At 42.3% G+C, this 21,589-nt stretch overlaps 1 protein-coding gene across 13 annotated transcripts in view; it reads right to left on the bottom strand.

The window, feature by feature from the left end:
- Positions 1-21,589, bottom strand: part of CASP8AP2 (caspase 8 associated protein 2) — a 46,688-nt gene that overhangs the window by 14,857 nt on the left and 10,242 nt on the right. For 9 of the 13 annotated variants that reach the window (XR_010140255.1, XR_010140256.1, XR_010140257.1 and 6 more), the window contains 5 exons: positions 14,930-15,012; positions 8,427-8,495; positions 6,743-6,843; positions 6,122-6,196; positions 4,472-4,587 (listed from right to left, as the gene is read on the bottom strand). Coding sequence is in view for 4 of the 13 variants with exons in the window: in XM_002817155.5 (XP_002817201.4) it covers positions 4,472-4,587; positions 6,122-6,196; positions 6,743-6,843; positions 8,427-8,495; positions 14,930-14,984 (416 nt within the window). In the remaining 9 variants the exon portion in view is untranslated. Of the gene's footprint in view, positions 1-4,471; positions 4,588-6,121; positions 6,197-6,742; positions 6,844-8,426; positions 8,496-14,929; positions 15,013-16,354; positions 16,467-21,589 lie in introns of those variants that run through there. The other 4 variants (XM_063724911.1, XM_063724910.1, XR_010140261.1 and 1 more) reach the window with 3 other exon arrangements.

Here is a 21,589-nt window from a genome sequence, read left to right as displayed (position 1 = left end):
CAGATGTTGTGGCTCATGCCTGTAATACCAGCACTTTAGGAGGACAAGGCGGGAGGATCATTTGTTTGAGCCCAGGAGTTCAAGATCAGCCTGGGCAACATGGTGACATCCTGTCTCCAAAAAAATTTTTTGTTTTAATTAGCCAGGCATAGTGGTACATGCCTGTGGTCCTAGCTACTCGGAAGGCTGAGGTGGGAGGATCACTTAAGACCAGGAGGTTGAGGCTGCAGTGAGCCATGATTGCGCTATTGCACTCCAGCCTGGGTGACAGAACGAAGTGAGACCCTGTCCCTAAAAAAAAGAAGAAAAAGAAATTACCAGCTTCCAACTAAATTAGCCTGTTTTTAAAACATGAAATTCTTTTTCATGTGCTTTGCTCAAATAAGTTTTGAGGACCTGAGGATCTATCCCAATACTTGCCAATGGCTCTTAGACTTACTTCACCACAGTGCATAACTCCCCAGCTAACCACAAGTTCACTTCTTTTAGAACAAGTGACATTATTTTCTTGCCTTATTCCTTCTAGCTCAACTGAAACACAAGGAAAAGTAAAATCTTGCTAAACAACAGACATGATCAAAGTAAAACTCTAAATAATTCTCTATCCTAGTTTTCTGTTTCACATACAATCCCATAGCAAGCCAAAGCACCAAAGGCCATCTTAAGATGTTATATACTACGCAAAAGTAAAAAGGAATAGAGTTGTAATTCTTTCCTAGGAGAATGGTATATATTTACTGTTTAAAACAAACAAAAATCTAAGTCTTAAGGTTTTATATTAGTGTTTAAAAAAACTGGTAGGTTTCCTAGCAATAAAATGTAGATAGCTCAATTTAGCTTTTTTTTTTTTTTTTTTGAGACAGGGTCTTCCTCTTTCAACCAGGCTGAGTGCAGCAGCATGACCATGGCTCACTGCAGCCTTGATATCCTAGGCTCAAGCAATCCTCTCACTTCAACCTTCCAAGTAGCTGGGACTACAGGTACAAGCCACCACGCCCAGCCAATTTTTAATTTTTTGTAGAGATGGGATCTCACTATGCTGCGCAGGCTGGTCTCAAACTCCTGGACTCAAGCAATTCTCCTGCCTTCGCCTCCCAAAGTACTGGGGTTACAGGCGTAAGCCACTGTGCCTGGCCTATTTTGGCTTCTGGTAATAACTTCATCTTCCAGAAGTTCCATAATTTCTCTGAAATTTCATATATCTATTTCTAATCAGTAGTAAATGTGTAGAAAAACCCAAAACTTAAAAAACTCAGAAATATAGGGAGATTGTTATAGGAGAGGATTAGAAAAACACACAACCTAAAACAATGTGTAAACCTCATATGAACCCTGTTATGGATTGTGTCCCCTCTCCTGACCAAATTCATAATTTGAAGTTCTAACCCATTGTTCTTCAGAATATGACCTTATTTAAAGGGTCTTTACAGAAATAATCAAGTTAAAGTGATGTCCTCAAGGTGGGCCCTAATACAATATTACTGGTGTTCTTATAAAAAGGGGGAAATTTGGACACAGAGATACATTTAGAAAGAGGATATAAAGAGACATAGGAAGTAGACAACCATCTACGAGTACAGAGGCCTGAATCAGATCCTTCCTTCAGAGCCCTCAAAAGAAACTAACTTTGCTGACGCTTTCATTTTGGACTTCTAGCCTCCAGGACTGTGAGACAAATTTTGGTTGTTTAGGCCACCCATTTCTGGTAGTTTTGTTACACTAAGCCTAGGAAACTAATATAGATACTGACTCAACCGACCAACTGTTGGCAGATACCTTTGAGATCACTGGGGAAATGTAAACACGAAAAGCACTAACCATAAAAGGAATACCCTTGAAGCTGGGTGCAGTGGCTCATGCCTGTAATCCCAGCACTTTGGAGGGCCAGGCGGGCAGATCACTTGAGGTCAGGAGTTTGAGACCAGCCTGGCCAAAATGGTGAAACCCCGTCTACTAAAAATACAAAAAAATCTTTTTTTTTTTTATAATTTTTTTACAGGTGGTGCATGCCTGTAATCCCAGCTACTTGGGAGGCTGAGGTGGGAGGATCGCTTGAACCCAGCAGGCAAAGGTTGCAATGAGCTGAGATCACACCACTGCACTCCAGCCTGGGCAACAGAGCAAGACTCTGCCAAAAAAAAAAAAAAAAAGTCTGGGCACAGTGGCTCACGCCTGAAATCCCAACACTTTGGGAGGCCAAGGTGGGTGGATCACCTGAGGTCAGGAGTTCAAGACCAGCCTGACCAACATGGTGAAACCCCGTGTCTACTAAAAATACAAAAATATTAGCTGGGTGTAGGCTGGGTGCGGTGGCTCATGCCTGTGATCCCAGCACATTGGGAGGCCGAGGCAGGTGGGTCACCTGAGGTCAGGAGTTCGAGACCAGCCTGACCAACATGGTGAAACCCTGCCTCTACTAAAAATACAAAAATTAGCCAGCGTGGTGGCAGGTGCCTGTAATACCAGCTACTCAGGAGGCTGAGGCAGGAGAATGCTTGAACCTAGGAGGCATAGGTTGGAGTGAGCTGAGATCACGCCACTGCACTCCAGCCTGTGCAACAGAGTGAGACTCCACCTCAAAAAATAAAAAAAATTTTTTTTAATTAGCCGGTGGTGGTGGTGAGTGCCTGTAATCCCAGCTACTCGGGAGGCAGAATTGCTTGAACCTGGGAGGCGAAGGTTGCGGTGAGGCGAGATTGCACCATTTGCACTCCAGTCTGGGCGACAGAGTGAGGCTCTGTCAAAAAAAAAAAAAGGTCAGGCACAGTGGCTCACGCCTGTAATCCCAGCACTTTGGGAGGCTGAGGCAGGCGGATCATGAGGTCAAGAGATCAAGACCACCCTGGCCAACATGGTGAAACCCCATCTCTACTAAAAATACAAAAATTAGCTGGGCATGGTGGTGCGTGTCTGTAGTCCCAGCTACCCAGGAGGCTGAGGCAGGAGAATTGCTTGAACCCAGGAGGGGGAGGTTGCAGTGAGCCAAGATCGTACCACTGCATTCCAGCCTGGCGACAGAGTGAGACTCCATCTTAAAAAAAAAAAAAGTGAGTTAGTAGAAAGAAAGAAAATGAAAACAAGTTTACAAGTTTAGACAACTTTTTCAGAGGTTAGGCTATGAAGATAGGAACTTCTCTGGAGCAAAATATTGCCTCCAACCAATAAAAGAGAGAAATTAATGGAGAAAATCCCCTTGAGAAAGAAAAGAATATACAATTGAGAGATAGTATAAGGGCTGTTTATTAATAGGGTATATGAGCACAGATGCCCTCTTGATATTTTAGTAATTTAGTGGGGACCTAGAAGAACCCATGATATATATACCATCATCTCATCAGGGCAAACAGTATTAGAGCAAGAACTCAGTGTTTTAGGAAACTAAATATATTCTGAGAAATATGTGGCAATGTTCTATTTTTATTTGCTTCCTTTTTTTTTTTTGAGATGGAGTCTCGCTGTCACCAAGGATGGAATGCAGTGGTATGATCTCAGCTCACTGAAACCTCTGCGTCCCAGGTTCGAGCGATTCTCCTGCCTCAGCCTCCCAAGTAGGTGGAATTATAGGCACCCACCACCACGCCTGGCTAATATTTTTTTTTTTTGAGATGGAGTTTCACTCTTGTTGCCCAGGCTGGAGTGCAATGGCACAATCTCAGCAACTTCTGCCTCCTGGGTTCAAGAGATTCTCCTGCCTCAGTCTCCCGAGTGGCTGTGATTCTGGGTATGTGCCACCATGTCCAGCTAATTTTGTTTTTTTTTTTTTTTTTTTTTTTTAGTAGAGATGGGGTTTTACCATGTTGGTCAGGCTGGTCTCGAACTCCTGACCTCAGGTGATCTGCCCGCCTCGGCCTCCCAAAGTGCTAGGATTACAAGCATGAGCCACCACGCTCAGCCAAATTTTTGTATTTTTAGTAGAGACAGGGTTTCACCCTGTTGGCCAGGCTGGTTTCAAACTCTTGAGCTCAAGTGGTCTGTCCCCTTCAGCCTCCCAAAGTGCTGGGATTACAGGTACGAGCCACTGCGCCTGGCCACAATGTTCTATTAATAATCACATATGGGCCAAGCATGGTGGCTCACCCCTATAATCCCAACACTTCAGGAGGCAGAGGCAGGAGGATCACTTGAGGCCTGGAGTTCAAGACCAGTGTGGGCTACATAGTGAGACCCTGTCTCCACCAAAAATAAAAAATAAAAAAATTAGGCAGACATGGTGTTGTGCACCTGTTGTCTCAGCTACTTGGAAGGCTGAGGAAAGAGGATCCCTTGAGCCCAGGAGGTGGAGGCTGCATTGAGTTATAATTACACCACTGCATTCCAGCCTGGGTGACAAAATGAGACCCTGTCTCTAAAAAAAAATAAAAATAAATAAAAATAAATAAAATACATTATTTTCATCTTTCCTCTCAAAGTTAAAAATATTCCACATATCAATACCCACGAAATTTATAACAGCTACATCGCTCAGTAATACCTTTGGTGAAGATTACTTATTTCTTCATCCTTGCGGTTTATTTCCACTCTGGCAGTTTTGATAAGTGCTGAAATATTCTTCTTAAGAGACTGGTTTTCGTTTATTAAGCTGAAATTCTAAAACACCACAAACTATATTAATAAAGTACATACCTATAGGGTTACTAATACTACTACATATATTAGCTGATAATTATTGAATGTTAACTACATGCAGGCATCACAGATTTATAAGCCCTATGAGGAGTACTACTCATCCCTCTTATACAGGTGGGGAAGCTGAGACTATGAGAAGGTAACTGGCACCAGAAATAGTTCCACTTAAAGTGAAACTACTTAAAACAGAGATTGAAATGAAAACCAATGAACAGCAGAAAAAGTAAGTTCTGCCTGGGCCATGATCTTGAAAATTGAAAATAAAAATGATAAGAATTAGGTTATATTTAACAGCTTTGGTTAAACTTGCAAAGATGTATTAGTCCAGCCTGGGCGTGGTGGCTCACGCCTGTAATCCCAGCACTTTGGGAGGCCGAGGCAGGTGGATCACCTAAGGTCAGGAGCTCAAGACCAGCCTGCCCAACATGCTGAAACCCTGTCTCTACTAAAAATACAAAATTAGCCAGGTGTCGTGGCGGGTGCCTGTAATCCCAGCTACTTGGGAGGCTGAGGCAGGAGAACCGCTTGAGCCTGGGAGGCGGAGGTTGCAGTGAGCTGGAGGTTGCAGTGAGCCGAGATCATGCCACTGCACTCCAGCCTGGCGAAGAGCGAGGCTCCATCAAAAAAAAAAAGATGTATTAGTCCCCAGATAAACAAAGAAAGAATTGAGAGTTCACTGGTTCTTTCAGGGGAAAGAGAAGGAAGAGATACAATTTTACCAAAAAGTAAAAACTAGAACAGGACATGACATTTCTGATTTTTGCAGCACAGTCACAAAATAGGTCATTTTGGCAAAAGCTGTGAAGGCATCATCAGTGTCCCCCAAGAGCCATTTTAAACCCATATCTTTGCTCCTCAAAACCATTCTTTTAAACCAGTTGTCATCATTTCCACAAATTTTCTATTAATTAACTATTCATTGGCCTAAGTCTAACAGACCCTTTATAATCAATGTCATTTAACAAATCAAGCCGTTTTCCTTTATCAGTTTCATCAACTCGGGAAATAATGCATATTTGCCACATTTGCTATTTCATTCAATTTCATCAACTCAGGAAATAATGCATACTTGCCACATTTGCTATTTCATTTAATACTGAAAGAAAGCTTCCTTATAAACTGTCAACACTTTAACATTTTAATTTCTATTTATAACAACTTTTTTTGTTTTATTTTTTTTAAGTGACAGGGCAGGGTCTTGCTCTGTCACCCAGGCTGGAGTGCAGTGGTACAATCACAGCTCACTGTAACTTCAAACTCCTGAGTTCAAGAGTCCTCCCTCCTCAGCCTCCTAAGTAGCTAGGACTACAGGGGGCCATACACAGCTAACTGTTTTATTTTTTTCTAGAGATGAGGTTTCGTTACCTTGCTAAGGCTGGGCTCAAACTCCTGGCCTCAAGCAATCCTCTCACCTCTGCCTCTCAAAGTGCTGAAATTACTGGTGTGAGTCACTGTGCCTGGTAATTTGTTTTTTATGTTTTCATTTATACCCTACCTGTGTCTGTATTTCTTTAAACTTTTTCATCAGCTCTTTCATTTGTAGTTGACATTTTCCATATTCTACTTGCAACTATAAAATATAAAAGGATTAAGTATCATTCAAAATTATTTTCTTAGCTTAACTGGCATTTCGAAATATTTTAAAATTTGCAAATCAATTCACTAAGAAGGCAGATGAGGTCTACTTTTACCAGAAAGATAACCAGTTTTAAAGTTAAGCCTACAAATAATCTATTTTGTTTAGTTTCACATTCAACATCCAAACCTTAAAATTCAAATATAGTAGAAAGAAATAGAAGTCTGAGGACATTTTATGCAACATATAATTTAACTTTGTACATATCATGAAAGAAAAAATGTTATAACGTTGTTTGCCTGTTGAGGTTTTATATTCAGATGCTTAAATTGGGTCAAACAAAATTATAACTAAATTTAGTAAGTATTCAGAAAACATTCCTTTAAAAAACAGGTCTGAAGACAAAAACTGACTTAAATATTTGTTAGTCTAAGAGCTAAGTTCCTAAACAAAATATCTGTTCAAAACTAAGCAGCTGACTGCTCTTCAGGAGCTACAAAACAGTAAATAACTGTCCTTAATAACTGTGGAAACCCATACATCATTATATGTTGCCTCCTTTGCAGTTCCCTCTTCAGTCAGGATCTCTTCATATAAGTCCAAACAATTTCTTGATGGTACACAGGATTTGGAAGCACTGTCTAAAAACAAACAAACAAACAAAAAAACCTTCCATAAAAATACTTGTTACACTTTTTTATTTTGTTTTTTTGAGTCTCGCTCTGTCACCCATGCCATTTGTACCATGGCAGTGGTACAAATCTTGGCTCACTGTAGCCTCACCCTCCCAGGTTCAAGCCATTCTTATGCCTCAGCCTCCCGAGTAGCTGGGATTACAGGTGCACACCACCACGCCCCACTAATTTTTGTATTTTTAGTAGAGATGGTGAGATGGTGTTTCACCATGTTGGCCAGGCTGGTCTTGAACTCCTGACCTCAAGAAATCCACCCGCCTTGGCCTCACAAAGTGAAAATATTTGTCACACCTTTTTTTTTAGGAGTCTCCCTCTGTCGCCCAGGCTGGAGCACAGTGGCGCTATCTTGGCTCACTGCAACCTCCGCCTTCTGGGTTCCAGCAATTCTTCTGCCTCAGCCTCCCTGAGTAGCGGGACTATAGGCACGTGCCACCATGCCCAGTTAATTTTTTTTGTATTTGTAGTAGAGAGGAGGTTTCACTATGTTGGCTAGGCTGGTCTCCAACTCCTGACCTCAGGGCATCCGCCCGCCTCGGCCTTGCAAAGTGCTGGGATTACAGGCGTGAGCCACCGCGCCCAGCCTTGTTACACTTTTTGATATTTTGTCTGCTTCAAAGATTATACATTTCTCCATCTCCTATACTTCATCCTACATTTCACTTATCCTACATTCCAAATTTATACTGATTTTACAGATGGACTACCAATTTACCTAAAATGGTTGTGTCAACCAAATTAGGTATGAAGATCATAACTGTTCAGAACTCTAAGAAATCTGATTATGGAAAAGATTTCTAATTTGAATAGGTCATTAGATTCTCAGCATATCACTCTTACTGACACGTTTAAAAATATTTACAGTAACTTACACTTTTCAAATGTTCTAATATCATATAACCTTCAAGAGTATGAGTGCGGCCAGGCATGGTGACTTAGGCCTGTAATCCCAGCACTTTGGGAGGCCGAGGTGGGCGGATCACGAGGTCAGGAGATTGAGACCATCCAGGCTAACATGGTGAAACCTTGTCTCTACTAAAAATACAAAAAATTAGCCGGGTATAGTGGCACGTGCCTGTAGTCCCAGCTACTTGGGAGGCTGACGCAGGAGAACCACTTGAACCCAGGAGGCGGAGGTTGCAGTGAGCCAAGATCAAGCCACTGTATTCCAGCCTGGGTGACAGAGTGAGACTCCGTCTCAAAAAAAAAAAAAAAAAAAATGAGTATGAATGAGTAGTAACAGACACCAGCACTAGTTGCACTTCAATAGTAGAAAATGTTTTTGCACAAGGCTCAATTAAATCTGAGACCAAGATGAATAAAAAACCTGTGTGCTAATTTGTTTTTCTGATCAAGCTTTGGTTAAGATTGGGTTCTGGAAGTTACCGTGGGGCAAAAGAAAGAAAAGAATTACCTTGGTGTAATTACAAAGAATGAGCAAATTGTTTAGGAGCTATGATATACCAGGATTTAGTAACCACAAACAATGAACCGACCAAGAAAATGAAACTATTTTTATAGAATTCACATACCTGAAACAGCACTGTCCAAGCCAGCGTATATGTCCAATGAGCCTTCATCATTGTTCTTAAGAGGAGAAGCTGCAAGAAAGGCAAAGATTAGTTAAAAATGACTTTAGGCACTGAGATTTTTCCATTCCTACACTGAAGGACCAGGAAAAGAGATTTAACAGTTTTGCTTTAAATAAGAGATAAGCCAGGCACGGTGGCTCACGCCTGTAAACTCAGCACTTCGGGAGGCTGACGCAGGTGGATCGCTTAAGCTCAGGAGTTCAAGACTAGCCTGGGCAATGGGGCGAAACCTCATCTCTACTAAGAATACAAAAAAAGGCTGGGCGTGGTCACTCCCGCCTGTAATCCCAGCACTTTGGGAGGCCGAGGTAGGCAGATCACTTTTGAACCCAGGAGTTGGAGACCAGCCTGGACAACACGGTGAAACTCTGTCTCTACTAAAAATACAAAAATTAGCCAGGAGTGGTGGTGCATGCCTGTAATCCCAGCTACTAGGGAGACTGAGGCACGACAATTGCTTGAACCCGGGAGGTGGAGGTTGCAGTGAGCCAAGATCGTGCCCCTGCACTCTAGCCTGGATTTCAGAGTGAGACCATGTCTCAAATTAAAGAGAGAGACAGAGAGGGAGAGAGAGAGAGACAGACAGACATTGTCTCTACACACAGTTATAAACAGGAAGATTTTGGCACACAGATTTATTTATTGACTACCTCAGATACAGACTTTAAAAATTCAGTTTCAAAAATATACTAGGAGGCCAGGTGCAGTGGCTCACACCTGTAATCCCCCCACTTTAGGAGGCTGAGGAGAGAGGATTGCTTAAGCTCAGGAGATCAAGACCAGCCTGGACAACATAGCATATCAAAAATAAAAATTAGCCAGGTATGGTGGCACATGGGAGGCTAAGGTGGACTGCTTGAGCCCAGAAGGTCAAGGCTGCAGCGAGCCATGATTATGCCACTGCACTCCAGCCTGGGTGACAGTGCAAGATCCTGTCTCATATATATATATTTTACTGAAAGAATTCCAATTCCAGTTATAGCAGAGTAGTTTCTACGAAACCAATCCTCCTGCAGGTAACTACTGTAGACACTAAATAAAATATTTGAAGCTATCTAAAGAGCTAGAGAACAACCTAAAGCAGGCAAAAACTAAAAGGGTAATGACAACTGAAAGAAAATAGCACCTCCCAAGTTCCCTGTCCCCTTTTATTACTGCTTTTTGTATAAAGACAGGCCCTCGTTGTAGCTACACTGGGCAGTGACAACTCAAGATAGAAACCTCCAGTCCTAGTAGCTTGAAGAACCGGAGAAAAGAATTTGTCATGATAACAGTGACTAGTACGTGAAAGGGGAATTACAGAAATCCACAAAGAGCATTACCTAAATTCTGCCCAAATCTCTGGGTGACCCTCAAAAAAGGGTAGAACTCCAAAAAGCCAGCTAAATCTAAAACAGATTTCAGTTGCTATTACAGAAGAGACCGAATTGTAAGTTCAGCTAAGTTAAATATCTGCTAAAATTAAAAACAACTCTTCAGAGGAATGTTAACAGCATCCAGTGTCTAACATTTCATTTACAATGTTGACTATTCAATCCAAAATTACTACATGGTGGCCAGGTGCAGTGACTCACACCTGTAATCCCAGCACTTTGGGAGGCCAAGGCCAGAGGACTGCTTGAGCCCATGAGTTCGAGACCAGCCTAGGTAACATGGTGAGACTCTGTCTCTACAAAAAAAAGAAAATTAGCTGAGCATGGTGGCAGATGCCTGCAGTCCCGGTTACTCAGGAGACTGAGGCAGGAGGATGACTTGAATCCAGGAGGTCGAGGCTGAAGTGAGCCATGTTCATGCCACTACACTCCAGCCTGGCTGACAGAGGAAGAACTTGTCTCCAAAAAAAGCCACACAGACAAACACAAACTTACTACATAGAAAATCTCAGAAACAATGAAAAAGAACCAAATGAAAAACCTACAACTGAAGATTACGATATCTAATATAAAAAATTACTGGATGTGCTTGACAGCAGAACCACCGAACTTGAAGACAGATCAACAGAAATTACCCAATCTGTAGATGAGAGAGGACTTTCTTAAAAAAGAACAGTCTTAGTGGCCTACATGATAATATCAAAAGTCCTCACATAATGTATATCTGGAGTCCAGAAGCAAATAGAGAACGGGGGGAAACTGCTACTAGAGGGATACCAAAGAATGCTAGGACTGGAGATGGTAAATAAATGAGTAATCATAAAAGATTAATTTTTCTTCTTAATTTAAGATCCATAGAACTGTTACAGTAAACACTATAGCATTTTTTTTTTTTTTTTGGTTTTTGTGAGACAGAGTCTCGCTCTGTCACCCAGGAGGGAGTACCATGGTGCGATCTCGGCTCACTGCAACCTCTGCCTTCTGCCTCCCGGGTCCAAGCAATTCTCCTGCCTCAGCCTCCCGAGCAGCTGGGACTACAGGTGCATGCCACCACGCCCGGCTAATTTTTTGTATTTTGGTAGAGACGGGGTTTCACCGTGTTATACAGGTTGGTCTCGAACTCCTGTGCTCAGGCAATCCGCCTGCCTCGGTCTCCCAAAGTGCTGGGATTACAGGCATGAGAAACCACGCCCGGCCCAGTAAACACTATAGCATTTTATTGTGGGGTTCATAACATGAAAGGCAAGGGAGCAGATAGATGCAACTATACATGCAAGATATTGTAAAAAGGTACAATACTAGTAAACAGACTACAAAATGTTAAAGATGTATACACTTCCTCGAACAAGTACTAAAAATAATACAAACAGGTACAGTGAAAAAGCTCATACATAAATGAAATGCATTTCAAAAATATACTCAAACATTACTAGCAGTTAGCACTAGTGCTAAAGGGAGAAAAAAAAATTTAAAAATTTAAAATAAGTAAATAAATATATACTCAAATAATATTTGAAAGAAAATCAGAAAAAAATAACTGATGAGACAAATTAAAGTCAAATATTAAAATGACCTAAATCCAACTACAATAATAAAGAACATTATTCACTGGAATAAAAATAGCAAATCAAATACAAAAGTATTTTATCAGTGTTAAATCTAATGAAACTGAAATCACACTGTGGTTATATAAGAGAACCAACTTTTCCTTATGAAATACATACTGAAATACTTAGGGGTAAGGGGCCATAATGTATACAACTTACTCTCAAATGGGTCAGGGAAAAAAATGGGTGTGCATCTAGACATATGTGTGTGTGTGTGCGTGTGTGTGTTTACAAAGAGAGAGTCTAGGCTGGACGCAGTGGTTCACGCCTGTAATCCCAACACTCTGGGAGGCCGAGACAGGCGCATCACCTGAGGTCAGGAGTTTGAGAACAGCCTGGCCAACATAGTGAAGCCCCATCTCTAGTAAAAATACAAAACTTAGCCGGGCATAGTGGCGCACACCTGTAATCCCAGCTACTCTGGAGGCTGAGGTAGGAGAATCACTTGAACTCGGGAGGCAGAGGTTGCAGTAAGCTGAGTTAGCACCGCTGCACTCCAGCCTGGGTGACAGAGTGAGACTCCGTCTCAAAAAAAAAAAGGCAAGACACAAAGTAGAAAGTACACTGTAGCTGTGACTATTTTTAAAATGTACATGCTTCTCCTACTGCTTCACTTGATTAGCCTAAAAAAAATACATATGGGCCGGGCGTGGTGGCTTACGCCTGTAATCCCAGCACTTTGGGAGGCTGAGGAGGGCAGATCACGAGGTCAGGAGATCGAGACCATCCTGGCTAACACAGTAAAACCCTGTCTCTACTAAAAATACAAAAAATTAGCCGGGCATGGTGGCGGGCGCCTGTAATCCCACTTACTCGGGAGGCTAAGGCAGGAGAATGGCGTGAACCCGGAAGGCACAGCTTGCAGTGGGCCGAGATTGCGCCACTGCACTCCAGCCTGGGCGGCAGAGCAAGACTCCATCTCAAAACAAAAAAAACAACAACAAAAAAAAACAAACCTGGCCGGGCGCGGTGGTTCACGCCTGTAATCCCAGCACTTTGGGAGACCGAGGCGGGCGGATCACCTGAGATCAGGAATTCGAGACCAGCCTGGCCAATATGGCGAAACCCCGTCTCCACTAAAAATACGAAAAAATTAGCCGGGCATGGTGGTGCGCTCCTGTAATCCCAGCTACTCAGGAGGCTGACAGTAGAATTGCTTGAACCTGGGAGGCAGAGGTTGCAGTGAGCCTAGATCATGCCATTGCACTCCGGCCTGGGCAACAAGAGCAAAACTCCGTCTCAAAAAAAAAAAAAAATGTCTATGTATGTGTATAGACAGCAACTTGACAGTGATACATAGAAATAAAAACAGCTGCATCTAGAAAATCAGATTAAATTGTAGTTTTGTCCTTCAAATTTTAATCGCTGCAGACGTGATAAAATTTAATCATTTGTGAATCTAGGTGACAAATAATGCTGTTCATTATATTATAGTTCCAACTTTTCAGTTTGTTGGCTTAAATTTTTTTTTTCTTTGAGACAGAATTTTGTTCTTCTCTCAGGCTGGACTGCAATGGCACTATCTCGGCTCACTGCAACCTCCACCTCCCAGTTCAAGCGATTCTCCTGCCTCAGGTTCTCGAGTAGCTGGGATTACAGGCGTGCATCACCATGCCCCACTAATTTTTGTATTTTTAATAGAGACGGAGTTTCACCATGTTGGTCAGGCTGGTCTTGAACTCCTGACCTCAGGTGATCCACCTGTCTCAGCCTCTCAAAGTGCTAGAATTACAGGCGTGAGCCATCGCACCCGGCCTGGCTTAAAATTTTTCAAAGGAAAAAACATCAAAGAGAATTACATAACAGAATAACAACTTGAAACTACATCAGCAAAAATAAACACCAAATAACACCACCCAGAATGGTTATAATGGCCATAGTTGGTGTGAACTCTTCCTTATCTATGAATATGGATTGTTTAAAACATTATTTTAAACAAAAACGGAATTCTACTGAACATGTTTTATAACTGCCCTTCTTACTCTTCATGGCATAGGAATCATTATTCTGGTCAATAAACATATGCCCATATCTCAACAAATTCAATGAGGTCACAGCATGATTATCATTAAAAGAAAGAGACAATAATGTTATGTCAGTGTTTGGAAGTTTACCTTCTGCATATTATTTAAAATATTTCTATTTTGGGCCGGGCACGGTGGCTCACACCTGTAGTTCAGCACTTTGGGAGGCCGAGGTGGGTGGATCACCTGAGGTCAGGAGCTCGAGATGAACCTGGCCAACATGGTGAAACCTCGTCTCTACTAAAAATACAAAAATTAGCCAGACATGGTGGCAGGCACCTGCAATCTCAGCTACTCAGGAGACTGAGGCAGGAGAATTGCTGGAACTCAGGAGACGGAGGTTGCAGTGAGCCGAGATCGCGACACTGCACTCCAGCCCAGGCTGACAACAGCAAGACTCTAGCTCAAAAAAAAAAAAAGAAAGAAATTCTATTTTATGAGCTTATTTTAATACCAGGTATTGATAGTTATCTCTTTTTCAAACTAATCATCCATTGTGACTATCAATTTTTTTTTTTTTTTGAGACAGTCTTGCTCTAGGCTACAGTGCAGTGGCACGATCTCAGCTCACTGCAACCTCCACCTCCTGGGTTCAAGCGATTCTCCTGCCTCAGCCTCCTGAGTAGCTGAAATTACAGGCACATGCCACCAGGCCCGGCTAATTTTTGTATTTTTAGTAAAGACGGGGTTCACCATGTTGGTCAGGCTGGTGTTAAACTCCTGACCTCGTGATTCGCCCGCCTCGGCTTCCCAAAGTATTAGGATTACAGGAATGAGACACCGCACCTGGCCCAATTTTTTTCTGAACAACAAACATCATTGCATTTACTAGAAATATTAACTTCAAGAGTAACAAAAACCTATCTTATATATTTTTAGATATAACAATAAAAATCATTATCATTCATATTAGTAAAATCACTAATTTGACTACATTCTGAGGCTTGAAAGCATACAGTAAGTTCACACTTATTAAGCATTCCCATGTCCCAGGCATTTTACTGTATTAATTCATTTATGTATAGAGAGAAAAGGCTGATAATGACTGTGTTTCAATGAGAATAGGTAAATGATTTTGTAATTTAAAAAGTAAAGTTAGGCAAGGCATAGTGGCTCACACCTGTAATCCTAACACTTTGGGAGGCAAAAAGGGAGGGTCGCTTGAGTCCAGGAATTAGAGACCAGCCTAGACCACACAGTGAAACCTTCTCTCTACAAAAAATAAAATGATTAGATGGCCGTGGTGGCATGTGCCTGTAGTCCTAGCTACTCAGGAGGCTGAGGCGAGAGGATCCCTTGAGCTCCCAAGTCTGAAGTCATAGTGAGCTATTGATGCTGCCACTGCACTCCACCCTGGGCAACTGGGGGAGACCCTGTCTCATAAAAAAAAAAAAAAAAAAAAAAAGGAAATTAGAAAGACAATTAAAAGTAGCTCTTACCGGAAAAGACATCAAATAAACTTGTTCCATCACCATTGTCATCATCTGCTGCCATGATCCTATTTCCTTTTGAAAGTCACCACCTACGGTATTAAATATTTTAAAATTTCCACTGTTAAAATAAACCTCACAATTCAGAGAATAAACCTAGCTTCAAAACAAAAAGCAATTTTCGAATTTGGACACATTGAAAAAGTTCATTCTCTATCATTCTGTTTTTGGAGACAAAGTCTCACTCTGTCGCCCAGGCTGGAGCGCAGTGGCTTGATCTCCGCTGACTGCAACCTCCGCCTCCTGGGTTCAAGTGATTCTCGTGCCTCAGCCTCCCAAGTAGCTGGGATTACAGGAGTGTACCATAGCTGCGATTACAGGAGTGCACCACCATGCCTGGCTAATTTTGGTAATTTTAGTGGAAACAGGGTTTTGCCTGTCTGCCATGTTGGCCAGGCTGGTCTTGAACTCCTGGCCTTAAGCAATCCACCTACCTCAGCCTCTCAAAGTGCTGGGATTACAGGCATGAGCCCCCATGCCTGGCCTTTCTCTCTACCATTATTAAAAGCAGATTTGTGTTATCAAAAAAAGTGCCTAATATTTTCCAGGAAAAGTCAAAACTATAAACAAGAATTTTAAACTTGTTAATATGGCCAGGCATGGTGGCTCATGCCTACAATCTCAGCACTTTGGGAGGTCAAGTCAGGTGGATCGCTTGAGCCCAGGAATTTGAGACCAGCCTGGGCAACATGGTGAAACCCCATCTCTATAAAAAATACAAAAATTAGCCGACTGTAGTAGCCTGTGCCTGTAGTCCCAGCTACTTGGTGGCTGAAGCAGGAGGATCACTTGAGCCTGGCAGGGAGAGGCTGCAGTGAGCTACGATAGTGCCACTGCACTGCAGCCTAGGTGACAGAGTGAGACACAGTCTCAAAAACAAAACAAACAAAAAATTGTCATTAAGCTATGTACAAAGTAAATGATGATAATTTTATAAAACAGACCAAAATACAAATTAACTTTTTTTTTTTTTTAGATGGAGTTCCGCTCTTGATGCCCAGGCTAGAGTGGAATGCTGCAACCTCGGCTCACCACAACCTCTACCTCCCAGGTTCAAGCGATTATCCTGCCTCAGCCTCCAAAGTAGCTGGGATTACAGGCGTGCACCACAACGCCCAACTAATTTTGTATTTTTAGTAGAGATGGGGTTTCTCCATGTTGGTCAGGCTGGTCTCGAACTCCCAACCTCAGGTGATCTGCCGGCCCCAGCCTCCCAAAGTGCTGGGATTATAAGCGTGAGCCACCGCGCCCAGCCAAATTAACTTTTGTACTAAAATAAGAACCATCACTACTATCACAACACACACACACACACACACACACACACACACACACACACAAACACATATTAATACTAACAAGAAATACTGATACCAGGCCCGGCGCGGTGGCTCACGCCTGTAATCCCAGCACTTCAGGAGGCCGAGGCGGGCTGATCACGAGGTCAGGAGATCGAGATCATCCTGGCTAACATGGTGAAAACCTGTCTCTACTAAAAATACAAAAAATTAGCCGGGCATGGTGGCAGGCGCCTGTAGTCCCAGCTACTCCGGAGGCTGAGGTAGGAGAATGGCGTGAACCTGGGAGGCGGAGCTTGCAGTGAGCTGAGATCGCGCCACTGCACTCCAGCCTGGGCGAGAGAGCAAGACTCCATCTCAAAAAAAAAAAAAAAAAAGAAATACTGATGATACCAAAAAAAAAGTAATCACTTAGACCAAATAGAAAAACGGTCAAAAAACACAGACAAATCATAAAATAAAAAAAAAAAGCAAAGCTTTTGGAACTAAAAGATGTTTGACTTCACTAATAATTAAGGAAACACAAATTAAAACAATGAGATATGCCATGTTGTGTAGGAAAGTGTTGGCATAGCCAGGCATGGCTACTTATCCTTAGAAAGGCTGCTTACTAAGGCCCTTGGCTGGAGTCTAAGAACTCAAATTTCCGGAGGGTTCCCACAATTTCCAGACTGACAAAAAGTGGCTCAATGTGCCTAAACTGTTCATACAAACAATATGGTTTATCATAAACACCTGTTTCCTTCTGGGAGTCTTAAAATTTTAGCACATGCCAGGCAGAGGTGGCCTGTGTGACCAGCCCCCAGTAAAAAGCCTGGGCACTGAGTCTCCAACATGCTTCCCAGGTAGACAACATTTCACACCTGCTATCACTAGTTGCTGGGGGAATAAACAGATAAGTGCATGACTCCACTGGGAGCAAAACCATGGGAACTTTAACCTGGTTTCCTCTAGACTTTACCCCATGGATCTTTTTTCCCTTTGGTGATTGTGCTTTGCATCCTTTCATTGTAATAAATCATAGCTGTAAGTACAACTACATAGTGAATTCTATAAGTCTGGCAAATCATCAAACTTAGGGGTGGTTCTGGGGACTCCTGACACATGTTTTCACCAACAACATAGTAAGACAAGCAAATAACAAAAAGTTTGATAGTATACTAGTTGACAAATGTATGGGAAAAGACGTACTCTCATAGCTCTCTCAAGTGTACACTGATAAAAGCTCCATGAAAGCAATTTGGCAACAGCTTTGATTTGATTCAAAATTTGATGAAATGTTTAAGTGCAATACTCTGACCCAAAAATTTCACATCTAATAATCTGTTACAAGTGTTGTTCATGGTAAGACTAGAAACAACGTAAGAATCCAAAACAGTAAAAAAACAAAAACAGGCTGGGCCGCAGCGGCTCATGCCTGTAATCCCAGCACTTTGGGAGGCTGAGGTGGGCGGATTACCTGAGGTCAGGAGTTCGAGATCAGCCTGGCCAACATGGTGAAACCCCGTCTCTACTAACACTACAAAAATTAGCTGGGTGTGGTGGCAGGTGCCTGTAATCCCAGCTACTTGGGAGGCTGAGGCAGGAGAACCTCTTGAACCCGGAAGGCAGAGGCTACAGTGAGCCGAGATCGCGCCACTGCACTCCAGCCTGGGGAAAAAGAGTGAAACTGCATCTCAAAAAAAAAAAAAGTCTCTCTTCACTAACTTATCTGGCATCCTCTAATCTGCCAGTAAAACCCAATGAATGATGCTTATGGCCACTGAACTGTGGCCACTTTGGGCTATGAAATTATTAGCAAGCCTGCACCTGCATACTTCTGCTCCCACCAATTGAGATATATGCTTATGTAGTGGAGGGTGTATGTCTGCTGCCTGAATCCTGAAGGACAGGAGGTGAGCCAAGGCCATGGTGCCAGCCTGAAGAGCAAGCACCCCTGAGAACCCAAACATCCCGGGGAGTATCTGAGAACCTACCAAGAAAAACAGTCTCATGGCTTAAATACAGTAGGCAATGAGCCAGAAAGTTAGCTTAAAAACAGTTTACAAAGGGCAGCATGGATCTCTAAAACTGTCCTGCTGCCATCCAGGAGTGCCTTGTAATAAATAAACTTGTTAGTCCTAATAAATGTATCTATTTGCCAACCTGGACTTGTCTGAGTCATTCTTTGGTCTCCTGGCTCCCTCTTAGTTTGGGGGAAGGTTTTCTATATACGATTCTGGGTTTTTCTCAAAGCTTACCAATGTGCATTTATTGTCAAATCCAATTATGCCCATTTTCCTATTTTTCTAAATCACAGTATGATGAAAGATCACAATACCAAAGGGAGTTATTTTCTAGTGAAAACTAGGCAGAATGCTATGGAAAGATAGGTAGCAAAACACACACACACCTCTGCATGTCAAATCAAGTGAAGACAAAATGATCCAAAGTACTAAGGGAGAAAATCTAGTCCATACTCAGATCAATTAAAAAGTATCTAAGTTTTTTTTTTGTTTTTTTTTTAAGAGAGTCTCCCTCTGTCACCCAGGCTGGAGTGCAGTGGCATGATCACAGCTCACTGCAACCTCCCTGGGCTCAAGCAAAGACAAAACAAAAACTGAAAATCATGGGCAATGTCTTATGGGTGTAGTTTACGCAAGAAAGATGTCAACACTCTCATCATTGGATTCATATTCAAAGAAAAGATCATGGTTCTACCACAAGAGATAAATAAAATCAAGGTGTATTATCTTTTTTTTTCTCCATTCCTCACATTCCTCAATATAACATTTGTTTCAATTAGTTCATTTGATTAACTGTTATAAAACAGCCTGCACAATTACAAAAAGCACAAATAACACAATCACGTTTGGCAAATAACACAACTGACTCTTTGCAAAGCAAAATTCAACTGGTGAAATCAGATACTCAGAGGTTTCCTAATGAGAAATCTACTAGTAGCTGTAAGCGGTCACATGGAGAGGGGAGCATTAGTCATGAAGTGTCCTCTCAGAATAATGGAGAATCTAATGATTTGGTTAAAGAGATCAAATAGATCAAAGCTTTCCCTGCACTATTATTTCATACAGTTTTAGTTTATGCTACTGGCAGGTATTACTTAAAAAAAAAAAAAAAAAAGGTGTGGTAACTCACACCTGTAATCTCAGCACTTTGGGAGGCTGAGGTGGAAGGGACTGCTTGATCCTAGGAGTTTGAGACCAGCCTGGGCAACATGGCAAAACCACATCGAGACAAAAAAAAATACAAACAAATGGGCTGGGCACAGTGGCTCATGCCTGTAATCCCAGCACTTTGGGAGGCCGAGGTGGGCAGATCATGAGGTCAAGAGTTTGAGACCAGCCTGGCCAACATGGTGAAACCCTGTCTCTACTAAGAATACAAAAATTAGCCAGGAGTGGTGGGGCGTGCCTGTAATCCAACTACTCAGGAGGCTGAGGCAGGAAAATCACTTGAACCCGGGAGGTGGAGGTTGCAGTGAGCTGAGATTGTGCCACTGCAAGCCAGCCTGGGCGACTGAGCAAGACTCTGTCTTGAAAAACAAACAAAAAACCTCACACCTGTAATCCCAGCACTTTGGGAGGTCAAGGTGGTAGGTTCACTTGAGCCCAGGAGTTCGAGAGCAGCCTGGGCAACATAGGGAGACACCATCTTTATTTAAACAAAATAAATTTTTTAAAAAAGTAGCCAGGTGTGGTGGTTCACACCTATAGTACTATCTACTCTAGTAGCTGAGATGGGAGGATCAATTGAGCCTGTGAGGTGGAGGCTACAGTGAGCTGTGATCATGCCACTGTACTCCAGCCAGGGCGACAGAGTGAGAGACCATGTCTCAAAAATAATAATTAGAAAAAGACTTGACCTAGTAAGTTAAACCTGGAAATAAATATAAATCTAAGAGACCTGGTAATCCTGGGTCTCTCTCTTTTTTTTTTTTTTTTTAAACAACTAGTCAAGGGGGGAAGGAGTAGAACAAGAAGTTTGATCTGTAACTGATTGTGAACAGTCAACTGAGAAAACACTACTTTCGGACCAGCTAATCATGGATCTTTTGCCCCCATCTGTCTTAAATTTTTCTCCAAATTTTTTGTCAGACCATTGTCTCCACATCTTAATTCTAGGTCCCCACCACCAAAGGTATTTTTTAAAAGATTATTTATAAATTTAAGAAGTGGCTGCTCATTTCTTAATTGTATCACATGATGCATTAATAGTCCTTCAAAATTTCTGAGAACATACACAGTAATATAGAGAAGTCATCAAAAGGAGTTATATGTGTGTGGTTTCTCACTGTGTACACATGAAAAAGTTAAAGGTTCTTAGCTTCCTAGGCTGTAGGAAAAGGAAAAAAGTAGTTAAAGGGACTGTGACAGTTATGCCTCTCAATTCCAAATCCATCCTTCTGTGATAATGGAGCTAGGCCTTCTAGATATTTCTCCTTTGCTAACTGGCACAAGGTTAAACCTTATCAGCAGAATGGTGGAGTAACACTGGAAGAGGAAGGGGGATTCTTTCCCTAGTTTCAGTGCATCTGGCTAGCAAAGCTCCTACAGAGCCTGCTGTCTCCAGCATTCAGTTCCTGCAGGGCGGTTTTCCACGAGCTCACTTCCTGTACATTAGGTTCCTATTATGATTGGCTCCTGCAGAATACGGCTTCCTCTTGCTAGGTTCATGGAGAGGGTAGCTTCTCCAACTCATAGATCCTTTAGCACCCAGGAGCTTCCCCATAGACCTCCTCTGGCAGATTTAGAACAGAGTAAGACACTTAGCAACATCTCCACCATCCAGTTGACCCCCCAGCAATGCTCTTTCCATGAGGTCTGGATCCCATCCTTAGAGTAAAGGAACACAGCTCTTCTTTGAATGATCTATCAAAACCCTAGAGGTCATAGCTGCTCCCTATATCTTACATTCCTATATTTTTCAGTTATTCTTTAACTATTACTTGACAATTACTAGTTACTTCAATCCTGTCAGTAATTCTTTTTTTTTTTTTTTTTTTTTTTTTGAGACGGAGTCTCGCTCTGTCGCCCAGACTGGCGTGCAGTGGCGCAATCTCGGCTCACTGCAAGCTCCGCCGCCTCCTGGGTTCACGCCATTCTCCTGCCTCAGCGTCCCGAGTAGGTGGGACTACAGGCGCCCACCACCACGCCCGGCTAATTTTTTGTATTTTTAGTAGAGATGGGGTTTCACGGCGTTAGCCAGGATGGTCTCCATCTCCTGACCTCGTGATCCACCCGCCTCGGCCTCCCAAAGTGCTGGGATTACAGACGTGAGCCACTGTGCCTGGCCTTTTTTTTTTTTATTTTTT

Source organism: Pongo abelii, chromosome 5 (assembly GCF_028885655.2).
Source record: "Pongo abelii isolate AG06213 chromosome 5, NHGRI_mPonAbe1-v2.0_pri, whole genome shotgun sequence".
Lineage (NCBI taxonomy): Eukaryota > Metazoa > Chordata > Mammalia > Primates > Hominidae > Pongo > Pongo abelii.
Note: the sequence above shows the minus strand (reverse complement) of the source record. Positions and strands in the feature narration are given on the sequence as shown.